The sequence below is a fragment of the Pholcus phalangioides genome, unplaced genomic scaffold (genome assembly GCF_987345545.1).
Source record: "Pholcus phalangioides strain wild (caught in Gottingen) unplaced genomic scaffold, Ppha-v1.0 ptg000001l_1, whole genome shotgun sequence".
Lineage (NCBI taxonomy): Eukaryota > Metazoa > Arthropoda > Arachnida > Araneae > Pholcidae > Pholcus > Pholcus phalangioides.
The window spans coordinates 26,884,474-26,901,276 of NW_028301594.1; the positions used below are offsets into that span (position 1 = coordinate 26,884,474).

Consider the following 16,803-nt stretch of genomic DNA (forward strand, 5'->3'; position numbering starts at 1 on the left):
CTTGAATTATATTCATCTGAAAAAAATATTTTTTTTTCATTGAGAGGGGTTTCTTTCTCTAACAATGTAAGTGATTTTGTTGGTGGGCCACTGCAAATGGCTTCCAGGGTCACATGTAGCTCACTGGCCATACGTTGATGATGCCCCCCCCCCCACACAAAACCTCAGTATAGCCGAATATCTTATTGATCTGTAATACTGCGTCACACTATTGCTGATAAAAATCACAATCAGAAATTTACTCGAATGTGCATCAATAAAATGACTTCGATAAATATGCAAATACCTTGGTTTTAATTGATATAAAAAAATACATAAAATATTAAGTACAGTTTTGTTCCTGAAAAACAAAAGTTAAACATATTTGTATGTTGCACAACACCACCAAAATCAGATAATCACAGTCTCTATTAAGTACAGATATGACAACTTTAGTTATAACGTATCATTGGAATGCGCACGAATAAAAACAAAACTATAACAAAACATTAAGATAAACAAGAAATAAAATCTAAAAATGAGCACAATGCTTATGAACATGAGCAATATGGCAAGTCATTCAAGTTTCAACTCAACAATAATAACAGCAATTTAAAGTGAGAGAGATTTTGGTTATTTTATGCACATAACTTCTTCACTTTACAGGTACACATATGTGTACGTAACTCAAATGGTCCCAATAAAGATATCGACCCAAATTATTCAATTACCTTTTCTTTTCAAAGGGCATTTTGACATACAATAAACACCAAATCAATCTAATTTTTTTATTACCAAGTTTTGGCTCAGGTTTGAAGAGGATATAAGTGAATCACATTAAGGCCAGGATTACACCATAAACGTTTTTGAAAAAGGCCAATAAGCTTGGTTATCAAGCTTTTATAGTGTAATCCCGACCTAAGATAGTTATATGAGAGAAAAAAATGTTTTTCCTTTCTTAAATATCTTTGATGGAAAAGTATGTATGCCAAGTCAGGGTTCCCAGCAAAATCTGCTTGATTATTTCCCTGACCAAAACTCCAGAGGAAAAAATAATGCAATTCAAAATTCCAACCTTCCACACAAAATTCTGAATTTTTGTTTTCAGAGTTTCTTTCCCCAACCATTTTTCATTTCTCTGACTTTCCAGATTGCTGAGAACTCAGTAAATAAAGAAATTGAGGCCCATTTTTAGTAGCCATGTGCTGGTGAGCAAAAGGGTCTGGGCTCAGTTAAAAAAAAGTGTCTCAAAATAATTTAGACTTTTTTTTTTCTTTCAAATTTTTATCAATGCTGAAATTCTCATTCATTTTTTTGTAGGCTCAAAATTATGTTTTATAATTACCTTTCATCATTTCTGTAGGGCTGGAACTAGGGGGGAGTAGTTTCTCCCAAACGGCAATCTTGAGGGGGGTGGCAAATTTTAAGAGAAATGACAGAAAACTTAGAGAATTTTTTTCTTTGTGCAGTTTCTAAATTGCAGGCTGAGAGCAGCACAAAATGTTTGGAATTTATAGCAGCACATCTGCCAACTCAAAAGAGGGTCACTATGCCCTGAAAAAGTCAAAAGAAACATTATTTTGGAACTTTTTCTTCCAGTAAAAATTTCTTTGGCACCTAGATTTTTTTTACAATTTGTCCAGCCCTGATTTTTTCTCCTATATCTTTTTAAATTAGGGCTAGAAGTGGGGGATCCCAAGCCTTCTAATTCATTGAGATGGCGAGTCACTGTGGCACCACCCATCTTTCAATAGAAGTAATATGTCTCTCCTCAGAGAAGATTTTAACAAGCACAGCTAGTGATGCAAACTCATGAAACCAAAAAATATATATACATTGCGGGGAGGGGAAATGATCTTAAAGACAAGCACACTTTTTGAGTTTTGAAAGGGAAAAAAAAGATTTTGTAGGGGCCAAAGCACAAGAACTGTATAACAAAACAGAAATGGCAAAAGTGGTTATCTATGGCAATTTCCGAGTATATTAAAGGATGGAATGTTTTAACCTCTAAGCACAAAAAAAAAAAATCATTGCAAAAAATTTTATGCATTGATGGGAAAAAAAGGGAAATGATTTGAATCTAAAACACCATGCAGGGGAACTTGGTTTATGAGCAATTTGCAGAATAAGCAAAAATTTTAAACAAATTTTGACTCAGTTAACGAGCTATGATTCCCATTACGACCAAAAAATTTTAGATTTGTTTATTTGGTTTCACGTTATCACAACTGAGCTGATGGTTTTTCACTTATGTCCACACGTGTACTGTGGAAAGTATTCTTTCCTACGGTCAGCATACCTAACTCGAAAAATGAACACACTTGCGAGCATGACAGTTTACCATATGAAACTAGATGTAGCATTGTGTAACAATGCATATGTACACTTGTTATGTTAAGTTGGTTTTTTTTAAAATTCTGCTTGGGGAAAACTGGGCTGATTACATTATTGAATGAAACTTTTAAGGGTTAGTTCATGAATAGGAGCTACCATCTATCAAAGAGGTTGTCCTTGGAGAAGACATTCAAGAACTAGTGATAGAACATGGCCAGGAATTGACCTTAGATGAACTGATGAATCCCCATTGCACACAACAGCATATGGAAGGTATCTCGTGTGAGGAAGAGAGACGTCCCTCACTTTATATGAGATTGGAGAAATATATAGAATGTGGAAATTTTTGTGCAAAATTTTGTAGTGTAGAAAAGAATCACCCAAATTAAGCTGTAATGGTGCGAGCAATGAATCTGGCCAACGACAATGCAATCTCCCATTTCCAAGAAATCTTAAAAAGGAGGCACAAGCAAGTATCATTGGATATATTCTTTTTCAAAGTCACACGAAAAAAATAAGTTTACAAACAACAGTCTGTACACTTATTCTTTCTTGTAGCATTCTTATATAGGGGTTCTAAAATATATTTGGAAAATTTTGTCAACCTCACTCTCGAAATTATATTAATTGATGATGCTAATTTCTCAGTCGTCGTGGCTACCAATGCCCTGGTGCATAATTTATAAAAAAAATACCATAAAACTAATAAACCATAGGCCAAGGTAAAGGAATTAAAAATATATAAAAGAATTTATAAAAATTACAGTATATATATACTTGCCAAGTATTTTTTGTTCAGAAAATCTTTCATATATTGGGAGGGTCGGCTTATACATGGGTCAGTTTTTGAGGAAAAAAATTCATCCCGGTTTTACCTACCCCTCTCCCTATAGCAAAGTGGGTTTAACTTGGCTCACAAAAATAAAACCATGTTTCAGTATCATACGGACCCCCTCTGGTCTAGCAATACACTGAGACCCCTTACAAATTGGACACAGAGTTGCCAACTACTACTGACAGCCCCAACAAACTATGGAGCTACTCTCAATACTATGGAAATCGGGTCTTTGAGTTTCTTGCGGTGTTATACTCATTTTGTTTAAAATTGCATCAATCTTTATCAATATGATAAATTCATAAACGCATCTGAGAGAAGACAAACTCATAGCCGATCTGTTTTGTCTGTGCGCGGAAGGCAATTTGTAATGCCAGGTCTAAACCCGCCGCTCTACTCGATGTCCAAACGCGCAAAAACCAGTTTTCGTCAAAACCTCCCCACTCTGTGGGTTAAAAACAGGTGTTTGAGTGGTTCAGCATGACAGGTCTGGACCTGGCTTCATTTGCATAATGCATGGTCAAGCTCGTAGAACTTGTGTCGGAAAGAATGTTTCATCCTAGGTGCTCTGATACGAAGAAAACAGGGATTGGAAGGGTCTACGGTTGCTAGACGTTCGTATATACGGCCCACTAGGGAGCGTATGCAGGTTGGGATTGCATTGAATATTCATGAATTATTAAAGGATTTGGTGACCTCGGAAAGTTGCTTCGAGAGGCCTTGAGCCCTTTAGGTTCCAGTGGCAATGAGTATTTAATGAACTTTCAATTGAAAAAAAAAAAATTAAATTTTGAGTCTTTTTTTAAATTGTACTATGATTATGCTGTCCTGGGGGTCCCCCATGACAAAGCTGAATATTTACTATCGACAAGCTTTTCAAGCCAATGTTGGCATGCATGGACAGTTTATGTTAATTACTATGCAAGGTCATCTAAGGCTAATCATGTACCGAGAGGCCCACAGACAGTGCCCTGGTGAGCACCAGCACTAAGACAGCCTTTTGTCAAAGGGGGTTGGGTTTCCAACCCTCTTTGAAAATATTCGATAGAAAACATTTTAATGGTGTCTCGTAAAGTGGAGAGTGAGTAAATGAGAGGAGGAAAAATATTTGTAAGGTTTTTTTGATAATTTTTCATCGCACATGTTACTGCCAAAGATTGAAGTTGGCCACTTCGTGAACTGGCCGCCCCATTTAACCCAGCCAATGTCCAAAATTTGGGCTTTCACTGGCCTCTATACATTGATCCCTATGCATGGATTACTTACATATCAATATTCAGATTCTTTTGATCGTTTGGGTTGCCATAGCTAACTATAACAATTATAGCTAATTGTAAATGGGCATAATTGTCATGAAAAATATGCCAACGTGGCGATGACCCTGAATCATAGGGATAGATATATAGGGACCAGCGAAAGCCCAAATTCTGGACAATGGGCCGGCCAGTTCGTGAATTGGGCAACTTCGGGCAGTAACATATATAACTTTTATATCTTAGAAATATATATTTTTCCTTCAACAAAAGGATTGGCCTGTACACAGGTTTACAATTTTCTATCATTTTGGTGGTCCTCAAGTTCGGGGGTCAGTGTATACACAAGTATATAAGGTAATTAGTTACAAAAAAACTAAATTCTACAAAAAATCGAAACATACTATCTGGGGGTGGGGATTGAAAAAGGTTAAGAACCACTGGTTTATACCATTCAATCATTTAAATAGGGAAATGGAATGTTTTTTTTCCCCACATGTGTGTGTGTTACATATATGAACCTCAAATCATAATGAAACATCATTAACAAAAATCAAAACAAATCGCAGCATGAAAAATAGGTACATCATTTCATGAATGACCATTTTTACGCCTTGGAATGATGGTTGCTTATGGCTACACAAGATAAAATGCTAGTCCATGTTTCCTTCAGAAACTTGCAATATTTACACTAAAAAATGTCAGCATCAACAATAATGATATGTAACAATAATAATAAAAAATATTAGAATTTCTGATAATGGAAACAAAATAATTAAAATGATTAACAAGTGTATAAAAAAACAGTTGATGCTTGTTTGAACAGACTTGAAAATTAGATTGTGATTGCTGAAGATGGTTCGAAGAATTGGCATATTGATCGGGACAAGTTTGTAAAAACATGTCAGTTCGCAAAATTATACATAGGCAATCAATATAAGTAAAAAAAAGAAAAACACTAGATTTTAGAAAAAGTATCACTCTCTGATTGAGCAACGGAGAACAGACCAGGGATGGAGATTGGGGGGGGGGGGAAATAAGGGCTACTACTGGGTTCGCAAATTGGATTGGAAGGATGTTTTTTTAGAAATATTAATGCCCTTTGATCAAAATTATGTAAGAAAGAGACATATAAGTTTTATTTACATTCCAGAGAATATTTATTTATACTATATCAGGAAGGACTGTTTTCAGAGGCAGATTTAATAGCAGGTGCACAGGGTTTACTTCCTGGGCCTGACTTCTGAAGGGCTCCCAAAAAACCCAACTTTACACTATTTTTCTAATTTAAGGGTCCCAATACTATCCTCTGCACTCGGGACTCAACCGATTTTGAGCTGCTTCTGAGCATGTTTTTTGTTCATTATACGTTGTATCATACATACCATTTTCCTAGTATGTCATTTGTTCTGAGTACTAGACATGGATTCTCTCAGATTGTACACGTCATATTTTAATTAATATTTTTACATACTAGCCTGTGGCTAGTAGCCATTATAATTTTAATCCCATAATTTTGCTTTTATTGAACCCAGAGACTTTTTTTACCCTGACTTGTATTATTTAAGAGGTTTTTATTATTTGGGCTTTTAAGTTTTACGAGTAAAATAAGTCCTGGTTTTTATTGGTCTAGGATGTTGTATTTTTAATCCCATACAATCCCTTATTTAGTTCTTAGTTTTAAAAAATATTCAAAAAGGGATAACACCATTCCTTTTTGGTGGTTTTTTTCCTTGGTAAGAAAGACCTCCGAAAGCATAACCGTTTCCCTCTTGGTGACTTCTCATCATGCTTTCGGTGTTTTTCCAACCAAAGAAAAAAAATCTTCAACACATTGCCATACAGGCCATTTTTGTTCAGCAAACTCATTGTTTTTTCCTCATTATATCATTGAAATAGGGATGTGAGCACAAGGAATGCATGCTCGAAATAGATATATATATATAAAATAATCTTCACACTCTGCTCATCAATTCCTGTATGTACTGCTTAACGAAGACCCATATCTCGTTCGAGGTTTTACCCGTGAATTCTCTCACCAAGCCCCTCTCCTTGTAATAATTCAAGACGGGCTCTGTAACCTTCCTGTAGTTGTCTAACCTGGTCTTGACAACATCTGGCATGTCATCGGCTCTTTGCTCCAAGAGCTCTCCGGTGACATCGTCCACACCCGGTGTCTTCGGCGGATTGAACTCCGTGTGGTAGATACGGCCACTCGATAGATGAACCAGGCGGCCCCTCAAGCGATCGATGATCACCTCGTCGGGGATGTCCAGGTTTATAACCGATGACACTCGAAGTTTGTTGGTTAGAGACTCGGCTTGAACCGTCGAGCGGGGATAGCCATCCAGCAGCCAGTTAGTGGATGACAACCTGCCCAGTTCTTTGAAGACGAGTTTCGTTACGAGTTGATCCGGGGCGAATTTACCCTTGTCGAGTAATTCCTTGATGGATCGGCCTTCTTCGGTACCGTTGATTACGTGAGATCTCAGGAGATCGCCGCAAGCTATGTATGAAAAACTGAAATCTTTGACGATGCGGGCCGATATTGTGCCTTTGCCACAACCTGGTGGGCCCATGATGAGCATACGCAGAAGATTAGACATTTTAAAAACCCACGAAATTACAACCGCCTGCCAAAAATATTTCGATAACACACCAGTGTGATTACCGGCAACAAGGAAATCAGCTGTTCATTTCTGATATCATTATACAGAACCTTCCGTGTTTAGGATTTTATTGCTGCTCCACACCCAAGAATGTTCTTCATTTGTTTGAAAACAGATGATTTTACCGATAGTTAATACTTGTTGAGATGCAAAATCCATGATTTATAAATAATACGTCTATTTTCTTCAAATAACTTCACCAAAAAAAGGAGAAATTTAAGTGGATATGGAGGATGACAAATTTGTTCCGCAAAATACTCAACATATGGTCACTAAGTCTTAAAATCAAAAAAGAAAACACTAAATATTTTCATAGAAATATTGAATACCATTTATTTATGATGCAAATCCATCTATTATTAAACGCATCTAGTGAACATATGTTTAGAAAAATATGTTTTCGAGAATTTGATTGTCAACAAACTATACGTCGAAGTCAAGGCCGTCTATATTTTCGTTTATTTTTCAAGTTTTCAAAGTCGTAGGTTTGTCAGCCTTGCACCTAATGATTGAAAACATGAGTCTAGCGGAAAATCTCAATAGTTTGAGCCATTAAAAGCTTAATTAAGTGCAGATTTTCTAAATAAGTTTCATATGACTTTTATACAATATTTTTCTATTTATATCCAAAACTCACAATAAGATTTATTTCCCAGGTACTGATGTGATTTCCTTACCACGTGTGTTTTAGCTATAACGTTTTTGTTACAATACTAGTTACAATGTTGTAATGTCTCTTTGGGCGAAGTCATTTGGCCTAGGCCCACTTGACACATGGGGCCCCCCCCCCCCAGGTATGTAAAGGGCCCCACAATAATGAGATCTGGTGCTATGCGGAGCCGGAAAACTGCCCCAGGTGGCGAGTTTTATATGGAAAGAAACATACCCTTATGAAGTCGTCAAATTTCCCAGTGGTATGAGGAATTCCTGTCCCGTATGAAAATACTAGTTGCGGCCCCGGTGCTATAGTAGATGTCCCCCCCGCTCTCTTTCTCTCTCTCTGAATGAAATTTCTGGTTATGGGCCTGGTTTAGAGGCCTATAAGGCTGTTGAGATGACCCTGTATTTGACACCAAAATTAATTTACACAAGCTCAACCTTTCTCTATGAAAATCTTCAATGCAGGCTGATTGAAAATTCATGCCGCATACATTAATTGGTGATAAAGCGACTGGCCAAACACAAATGGCCACAAAATGCATGCTAGGAACTCAAGCAGGGAAGCCACAAAGGGCGCTTTCCAATGATCACGATGAAAGCTCTGTTCATAGCAGCTGTCATCGTCTGTGCTGTGGACCATAGGTGAGATTGATGCATAGACTAAGGGTTCTCAAACTGTGCCAGGCCAATCTTTTGTAAGGGGCGCCATGGAGTGGTGACCCATCAAAGGTTTTCCGAAGAAATTTTTCATTAAACTACTCTGGGGGGAGCTGCAGATAAGTGTTGATTAGGATAAGGGACGCTGTGGGTGAAAAAATAGGGAACTCCTTTCATAAACGATATTCAGACAGATATTCTTTATACATGTTGGAGAGTTTCTTTGATCTGAATAATGCAGACCTTGTAGCCAGGATGTACATAGTTACTGGTCAAAGCATGAGACATGCCTAGTATTTCTGCCAATGTGCAGCAGTCTATACATCGAACTGCTGTGTGGTTATGTTAACATCATGTTGGACTCTCGTTGTGAGGATCTAGGTTCGAACACTGTTGGCAGCACAGTGGTGGTCAGCTGTATTTGGTTTTCTGTGGTTTTTTACTTTGAGTAATGAATGTGAGCTGGTCTTCCATTTGAAAAAGTCTTTCTGCAGAGAGGAGACAGAGACAGACCTTTAGCAATGTACTTATACAACATAGAAATTCAAGCATTTACCATCTTCACTTCACAGATGGCAGCATCTGCAAGAATATGAACCAAGCACAATTCTAACAACATAAATACATCAGAGGGCCACATATATGCACATTTTGGCAAGACCGCTTTAAGAGCATCCTGGGCCCTCGGCAAATTAATTTTTCCGAGGTCCCCTACTTGGCAGGACACGTTTACTGTAAAATTTCTCCTCTCTGCACTTGAGCCCCCCCGGGCTGTGCATGCTCAGGTGGGCCCATGCAATAAGATGGCACTGCATACTGTCATGTACTGATTCTTTAGAAATTCCGCAAAGTAATGTGTATGAGGTGAATGCGTAGTTAGCTGTAGTAGCTTACCTCGGGGGCTTTGGAGAACTATACTGACATCGATAGTATAGATTTACACATGAACAAACACTAGGTCATGACAAGTTGAATATTTTATTCTGTTGTAAGGCGGAAAAATTTTTAGGCTCATACACAGCACATATTTTCTCTTTTTTTTCTAGTTCATTCACTTGCGCTTGAACCATAAAAGATGCTTCTTCTATGCAATTGGACGAGCTGCCCAAGGCTCATGCATTTAAAAAATTTCATGCCATATTTTAGACTGCAATCAATAGTTCACCAGAAGAGGTTATGTTCGACGAGGTTCCAGGTGGTGATTAAAGTCCATTCTGATTTTAGACCTACGCTAGAAAAGTTGCATGCACCAAAGAATAGCTGCCTGAATTTTACTAGAATGATCCATAGGAAATCTCAGGAGCAAGTTACGAGAAACCGAAATGTATTTTACTACTGTTCAGCCTTTGTTTTACTGGTCGGAGGTTTCACATACTCTTCTGTTTTTCTGTATAGGATGTATTGTCAGGTAAATTTCATGTGTATTTTTATGTTTTTCTACGTAAAGTGTGCAAGTAATATTATATCACTGTCGGAATGTTTTCTCTCTTTTTTTTATTTCTGTGCACGGGGAACCGGTTGGCCCAATGCAATATGTAAATCGGTGGCGCCGTGCTCTCACCCTCATGGGAGCGCAGCTTTATGTAGCCTGGGTTTTTCTCCATGTGTGTGTCTGTTCTGTTTTGCATGTATGTCGGGATTTTGTTTTTTTTTCTCCTTGAGATAGCCAGTTATTTGTAAGCCGTTTGAATTTTTTGATGATCATAAATGATCATCTTGTTTTTACTAGCTGGAACTCTTTTGCTTGCAAAACAAAAGAGTTCTAGCGTTCAAAATGAACGTCAGATTGTCATTTTTTTGTTCAACTCAGTCGGCATACTCTGCCCCCAACAATCACCAGGGCTCAATAAATTGAAAAGAAATTTAGGTACCAGCCAAATTTCTTGCGGGGGGGGGGGGGGCAATAGCAATTGTATATAAAATTTTTTAGGTTCCAATATGAATTTTCTAGTTGCCACGACAACCTGAGATTTCTCAGGTCATTTATATAACACTAGAAAATACATCCAGCGTTGCTCGGGTTTTCTACAAGCCGATCTCTCTGTTAAAAAATCTCGCCACAGAGAGCAACTTGGCCTACAACTGGACAAATATTCAATCATCACACTTAACTCTTGAAATGTAGATGGTAGCACTGAAAAATCAGACAACACTAGATATCACTCAGACTGTCAGGGTCAGGTGCACACACTCACACTTCCGACACAGCTCACTCGGTAGTAAATTGCCCATGTACGATAGACCAGAGTTGTGCTTGATATGGAAGAAAGGGTTTTCTGCTTACACTGAAAGGATCCAAAAGTGACGAACCATTGCAAAGGAAACAAACATGTCCGAAAGGCATGTTTTTTTGGAACCACTGTAACCAATCCAAAGTAATTGTTGAGACCCAAGAACTATTGTTGCCCTTCTCAGGCATTTTCCCACCCTGGCAAACTTTTAAAGAAGCCTATATTGCATTCAATCCGGGTCCTATATATGTATGCAAAATTTGATGATCTGTCTAAAATTGTAGATTTGTATAGAGGAAGAACATCTCTCCATACACCATACAGACCGAAAATTAATCTTATGTATCGTCAGTTACCTTATAATGAAAACCTCGTGCATAAAAAAATTCCCAACTTCCCATGAAGAGAAAAAAAAAAAAAAAAAAGGATGGGCTGTCCCATTAAATAACCCACACAAGGGGTTAATTTTTTCTCTATAGAGAGCAGATTGTTGCTGATTTTTTTTCTTAATAAGTGAGAGATGTTCTCAATCTAAAATAGTCAAAAATTCATTTCTGAAAAAAAACTGATGCATGATGTTTTCATTATGGTGACAATATGTTATTGCCAAAACCTGAAATCTGCCAGTTTGCAAATTGGCCAATTTCGTTGTAAATTGACGAAATTGGCCAGGCCAATGCCAGAATTTTGGGCTTTGACAAGCCAGTTGGTGAAGTTGTTGGAGATCCCTGGTCAAAGTCAGGAAAAAAAAAGTAATGATTTAGGGTCATCGGCACATTTGGCATGTTTCTTCACGATAATTATGTAAACACTAGCTATGGCGACCCATCATATCCTAGCCACGATGTGGTATTTTTTTTTTTCAAAAATTTTACAGAAAAAACTGTCTAGATTATTATATAAATAATTTTTCTATTTTTTTTTTGTCACATGAAGCTAATCCACTATATATACCACTATATGTAGCCATCGCATGTTGGCGATGAAAAAAAAAATTAGATGTAGCGCCTACTGTACCATCTTAAATCAGCACATCAAACATTGGCAAGGCATCTTCAGCCACTTCTAGAATTGGCTGGGCAAAGCCCAAATCATTTCTTCAAATTTGACCTTGTCCAAAACTTTTGGTCAATTCATGAATTGACTGCACTTTGAGCTTTGGCAGTCACATATGCGGGGTGTATTTACTGGTGAAACGTTGATCCTAGAGGTATACTTCCAATTGGAAAAAGTTACCAAATAATCCAACTTTCCTTCACTTTTCAAATTCAAATGTCTCAGTGAATATTGCACTCAGAAACATGGATTTGTTTTGTTGGCATCAGGCGAGACAGGGCTACAACTTCCCAAATTGGGGTTTCTGAGCACAGGATGTCTATATAAAAAAGTTAACATTTTTGACATAATGATATGCAACGTTAACATGAATGAACAAATCTGAGTACTACACGTTATTTGGAAACTTTTTCTAACTGGAAGTATACTTCTAGGATCAACGGTTCGCCAGTAAAATGTCATACCCCCGTTTGCTACCCTGTATATAGATAAATTGTTGTGTTTTGTGCAATATTTATTCCTCCTAATCAGATCATGGTCTGCCGCTCTGTCCCATTGAAGAGATATAAGCAGACGGTTGAAGAAGACCCGGGCTGTTTTGGAAAAGAATATCTATTCCGAACTTGAGATTTTTATTATAATTTTTTGTGAAAAAGCTCACATAATATCTCTTAACTTCCTAACATCTAAAAAAAGTAGAAATAGAACCCGACGCAAGTGTGGGGCCATCTTAACAGTATCTCTTTGGCATCTCTCCCCAAGGCCGTCATTTCCAGGAGGGGGGGGGGGGGCAAAGCACATGTACTCAATGTATGTATATATCATTTTTAGTGCATTTTCAAAAGCCGGGGGGGGGGGCAGCGGCCACCCCTTGCCCCCTCAAAATGACGGGCCTGCATCTCTCAGCCACTCTTTGGGCTCGTCATTGCTAATATAAGAGGGTTATAAGGAGGCGATGTATCTTGTAATTGCTGAAATAATCTCCAAGTTTGGAAGATATTTAGTAAATGCCGCTGAGGAGGTTAATGTTACGGGGTATAATTTAATGAAATCATAAGTAATTTATAATTCATTTATTTTCAAGCGTGACATGCACTGACATTTCTATTTTAATCGCAGAGCACAGGTAAAGGTGGGAGAGCATTTGTACAAGACGTTGGCGAAATAGTGGAGAAAATGAAGCCGAACAAGAATAGACTCATCACTGTAAATTTCAATGCTGACCGTAATTCCAGGATGGCGTGGAACTTCAAGCCCCAACAGTCTCACATAAAGGTTAGATTTACTGTTTCAGGTACATTGGTGCACGTTTTTTCAAATTATTATCAGAGTTGTGAATTTTTTGATTTTGAATGTACAGCTTTTGACAAAAACCAAAAACTACCATGTCCTTAACAGGGTAAAAAATATCTTGAGAATCCTAGAAAATTATTTAATTCGTTCAGTAACTTTGATACTTGGTAAGCAATAAGCCTTAAATACTATGTCTGGTATTCTGAAACTTTTTAAGGTTAGAGGAAATAAGATTTGAATATCGACCAGGCAGCATGCACACACAGGAGCGTATTTACAGAGGGGCTTAGCAGGCTATAGCCCTGGGCATCAAGTTTGGAAGGGCGGCACATTTGTAAAATGAGTGGGACAAAAATGTTTATAGAATGGGAAAAGGATGACAAATTTATACAGCCCACAGACAGTAAAACGATAAATCCAATTCAGGCTACAGAGATACTGACTAGGTCAATGAGTGACCTACTGAAAGTTTGCAGGCATGTAAGTGACAAAACAGTGACCTTAAAAAGCAAGGTACCGGTTGATGAGCCACCAAAAGAATGATCTAAAGAGTTTGCAAGCACTCTTGTGCATAAGCGACAAAAACAACATGCAAGCATGTGAGTGGCCTAGAGAGCAATGGCACAGGTCAGTGAATAAACAAACATGGGAGGAGATATGGGATGCCCCCCCCCCCCAGCATCAATGACTGATCTAATGTTTATGTTTATATATATATATATATATATATATATATATATATATATATATATATATATATATAAACCAATATATAATACCAATTCATATATATATATATATATATGAATTGGTATAATCATAATGCCCTCCCCCCTAGCCTTTCATGTCTATCTATACCTATGTGAACAAAAGAGTGACAGTGAACAAAGAGTAAACAGTTTGCAAGCACGAGAACAAGAAGTAAAGCAGTGTTCAAGCATGTGAATAATGAAAAGAGTGACCTACTACTACTAAACCAGACATGCACCTCGTCCGTATTCCTCCTTCTAATGAATTGGTACATGTTGGAATGTGTGTGTACGTATAGTGAACCTTCCGTGAAATTTGTTTATCTGTGGTGCTGCCATCTGCAATCAATTTTTTTAAATTGAATTTTTATCAACTCCTAGTGATTGAAGTGTAATGAATGAATAATTATACCGTTGTAGGCCTGTTGTTCTCTGCGGTGAGACTTTTTAATGAGGAGATTGGCGCGCATTCACGCCTCAAAGTTGGGAACAGCAGAAAACTAACTTCAGCCGACCACCACTGTCACAACGGTGGGGTTTGAACCCGAATCCTCACGACGCGAGTTCATCACTATGCCCATTCGACCACCAATACCAATTTTTTAGTCGCTATGGTGACCTGGGATTTGTCCAACACATGCTAGCAACTACTCATGGAACTCCCCCCCCCCCCAAGTCTGTGTATCACACTTTGAAAATCACTAACATAGGGAAGAATATATACTTATCTTTATGTTGTTAAGGTTCACTGAAGAAAAAAACTCTTTTAGGACAAATCTTGAGAGGTATTTTTCTTATAATATGCATAATTTTTCTTCTATTTTCGTGTCCAAAAATGAGTTATTCGGAAATCCTTGTTTGGACGTTAACCTTGATGTTTATATAATGGGATGTATTCTGTTCAAATAAAATGTGACCACATCGGACGTTTCATTATATTTATTTAATTAAGCTGTTGATAAGGTTTTGGACTCTTGTCCAGCTTTACATTCATCTCATTCGTCATTTGGTAGACATTTATCAAAGCAGGTAAACTATTATTTTTTTTATTTAAAAGGATTGAAATTCTTGGCTCAGAACAACAGAACTTAGCAACAATTATTTTTTCCTTCATAAATTACTATTGTTGATTGCAGAATAGAAATTTGCTCTTCTGTATGCTAATGATTCTTGTTTGACATCCAGAGTCAAGTTCTAAATATTTTGCACATAGGTGTCACCAGGAGAAACAGCTTTGGCTTTCTATTCAGCCAAAAATCCTACTGATAGACCTGTGACTGGAATTGCAACGTATAACGTTTTGCCATATGATGCAGGAAAATACTTCAATAAAATTCAGGTAGTGAAATTATTTTTATTTGAAAAAACTGTGCATGTTTTCATGGATTTTAAAGTGCAGTAAAACCTCCTGCACCAAAATAATTTTTTATAAATGCATATTTAAGCTTCGTGAGGAAGGTGTCTGTCGCCAGTGCAATGTTGAAGATCCAAAAAAATAAATGCAAATAATTTGAGATTTTGTTCAATTTATGTGAGATTATCGAAATGACATAAGCAAATTTTTAAATTAATTAGCTACCAAGTCCCTAATTTTAGCTCTACAGAGGTATTTAATCTTATTTACAATTTCCAGCCCAAATTTTGGACAAGGGAAGTTCTACTGTACTTCAATTATATTTTTTTGTTGAAGTTATATATTATGCAGTCAAACCTTGTTAATTAAAAATCAAAAGGGACCAAAGAAATTATTTTACATCTTACATTTATTTTACTCCCCTCTAGTTCCGGCTGTCCCGAATTGTTTGCATAACATATCTCTACAACCCTTGACTTTATATAGAAACAATACTTTTAAATTACATTTTTTTTTCAAATGAAGTTACCTAAAATATCTTATTTTCTGAGAGATCCTATTCATTAAAAAATTTTTTTATACAGTCCCTGTGTGTTAAAACTTCCAATTAGTTTGGAAAAATATGGTCTGCATCAGTGCCTCCCAACCCTTTTTGTACCATTGCCCACTGCTTACGAAATTTTTCTCCCATTGCTCTCTAATGCAACCTAACCCATAAGTTAAGGGGTAACCAATGGGGGACCTAACCTATATTATACCTGTAGCTTCTACTGCCTTCGAACTAGCCCATATTGGGAAACACTGGTCTACATTAAAAGTTAATTTTTCTAATTTTTTATGCATACGACCCCTCATACGTGTCATTTAAAAAATTTTTGCGATTGAAAGTATGTTTCTAAAGTCAATGATTGTGGAGATATCTGCTGCAAACAATTTGGGACAGCATGTATAACAAATTTCTATATAACAAACTATTCATCAGAACACTCAAATTTTTTTCTAGTTCTCTATATTGAAAATTATTTCTCCCTAAGTTTTTGATGGAATGGGGGAATTATAAAGGGATTTGACTGTTTTAATCATGAAATCATAAATTTGGCTATTATTAAGAATGCAGTAACAATAGTGATTCAATGAAAAATTTTCAACATCATTTCAGTGTTTCTGTTTCGAAGAGCAACAGTTGAATCCCCACGAAGAAGTAAGCATCAAAGAGTCATTTGTTACTTTGTTTTCTCAGAGAATGCTTTTAATCCACACTAACATAATGATTTTCTCTAAAAAGAAATAACGCAAGAGTAAAAGATGAAACAGTCTTTATCCAAAATGTGTATTTCTAAACTTTTAAAAAATATCCTTATCATGAAATACTTTCTCCTACAGGTTGATCTACCAGTATTCTTCTATCTAGACCCAGAATATGCAGAGGATCCAAGGCTTGAAAATGTTGATGACATCATACTATCCTACACCTTTTTCGAGGCCAAAGAGGGCCTACAGTTGCCTATGCCATCATTTTCGTAGTTTCTATATGTATAGCTTTAACAGAAAAAAAAAATTTAGTTTCTCAAAATTACTTATGGCTGATTTTTCTTCTATGCTCATTATTTTTTCGGCATGAGAATTATTAGTTTATGGGGTAAAGAGTTTTTAGATAAAGTGAAGGAAAAAAACCAAGTGGCTACTTTCCAGTCACAGCATAGAATTTTTTCAAAACTACAGCTAGAGTAGAA

General features: G+C 36.9%; 2 protein-coding genes across 2 annotated transcripts; one reads left to right on the plus strand and one right to left on the minus strand.

The window, feature by feature from the left end:
• Positions 1 to 291: 291 nt before the first annotated feature.
• Positions 292 to 7,082, minus strand: Ak3 (Adenylate kinase 3). Its single transcript, XM_089233172.1, has one exon. The coding sequence runs from the start codon at positions 7,005 to 7,007 to the stop codon at positions 6,357 to 6,359; it is 651 nt and encodes a 216-aa protein (XP_089089298.1). The 5' UTR covers positions 7,008 to 7,082; the 3' UTR covers positions 292 to 6,356.
• Positions 7,083 to 7,505: 423 nt separating this feature from the next.
• Positions 7,506 to 16,646, plus strand: Cox11 (Cytochrome c oxidase copper chaperone COX11). Its single transcript, XM_089233199.1, has 6 exons — positions 7,506 to 7,726; positions 9,434 to 9,795; positions 12,794 to 12,949; positions 14,930 to 15,055; positions 16,230 to 16,271; positions 16,454 to 16,646. The coding sequence occupies exons 2-6, from the start codon at positions 9,463 to 9,465 to the stop codon at positions 16,592 to 16,594; spliced, it is 798 nt and encodes a 265-aa protein (XP_089089325.1). The 5' UTR covers positions 7,506 to 7,726; positions 9,434 to 9,462; the 3' UTR covers positions 16,595 to 16,646.
• Positions 16,647 to 16,803: the final 157 nt, after the last annotated feature.

What these genes read in the sequence shown, in the direction of transcription:
- Cox11 (XM_089233199.1), top strand. Translation starts at nt 9,463, where the DNA reads ATGCTTCTTCTATGCAATTGGACGAGCTGCCCAAGGCTCATGCATTTA. An exon ending in TGTATAGGATGTATTGTCAG is followed by an intron (nt 9,796 to 12,793) that starts GTAAATTTCATG and finishes TTTTAATCGCAG; the next exon opens with AGCACAGGTAAAGGTGGGAG. An exon ending in AATACTTCAATAAAATTCAG is followed by an intron (nt 15,056 to 16,229) that starts GTAGTGAAATTA and finishes ACATCATTTCAG; the next exon opens with TGTTTCTGTTTCGAAGAGCA.
- Ak3 (XM_089233172.1), bottom strand. Translation starts at nt 7,007, where the DNA reads ATGTCTAATCTTCTGCGTATGCTCATCATGGGCCCACCAGGTTGTGGC.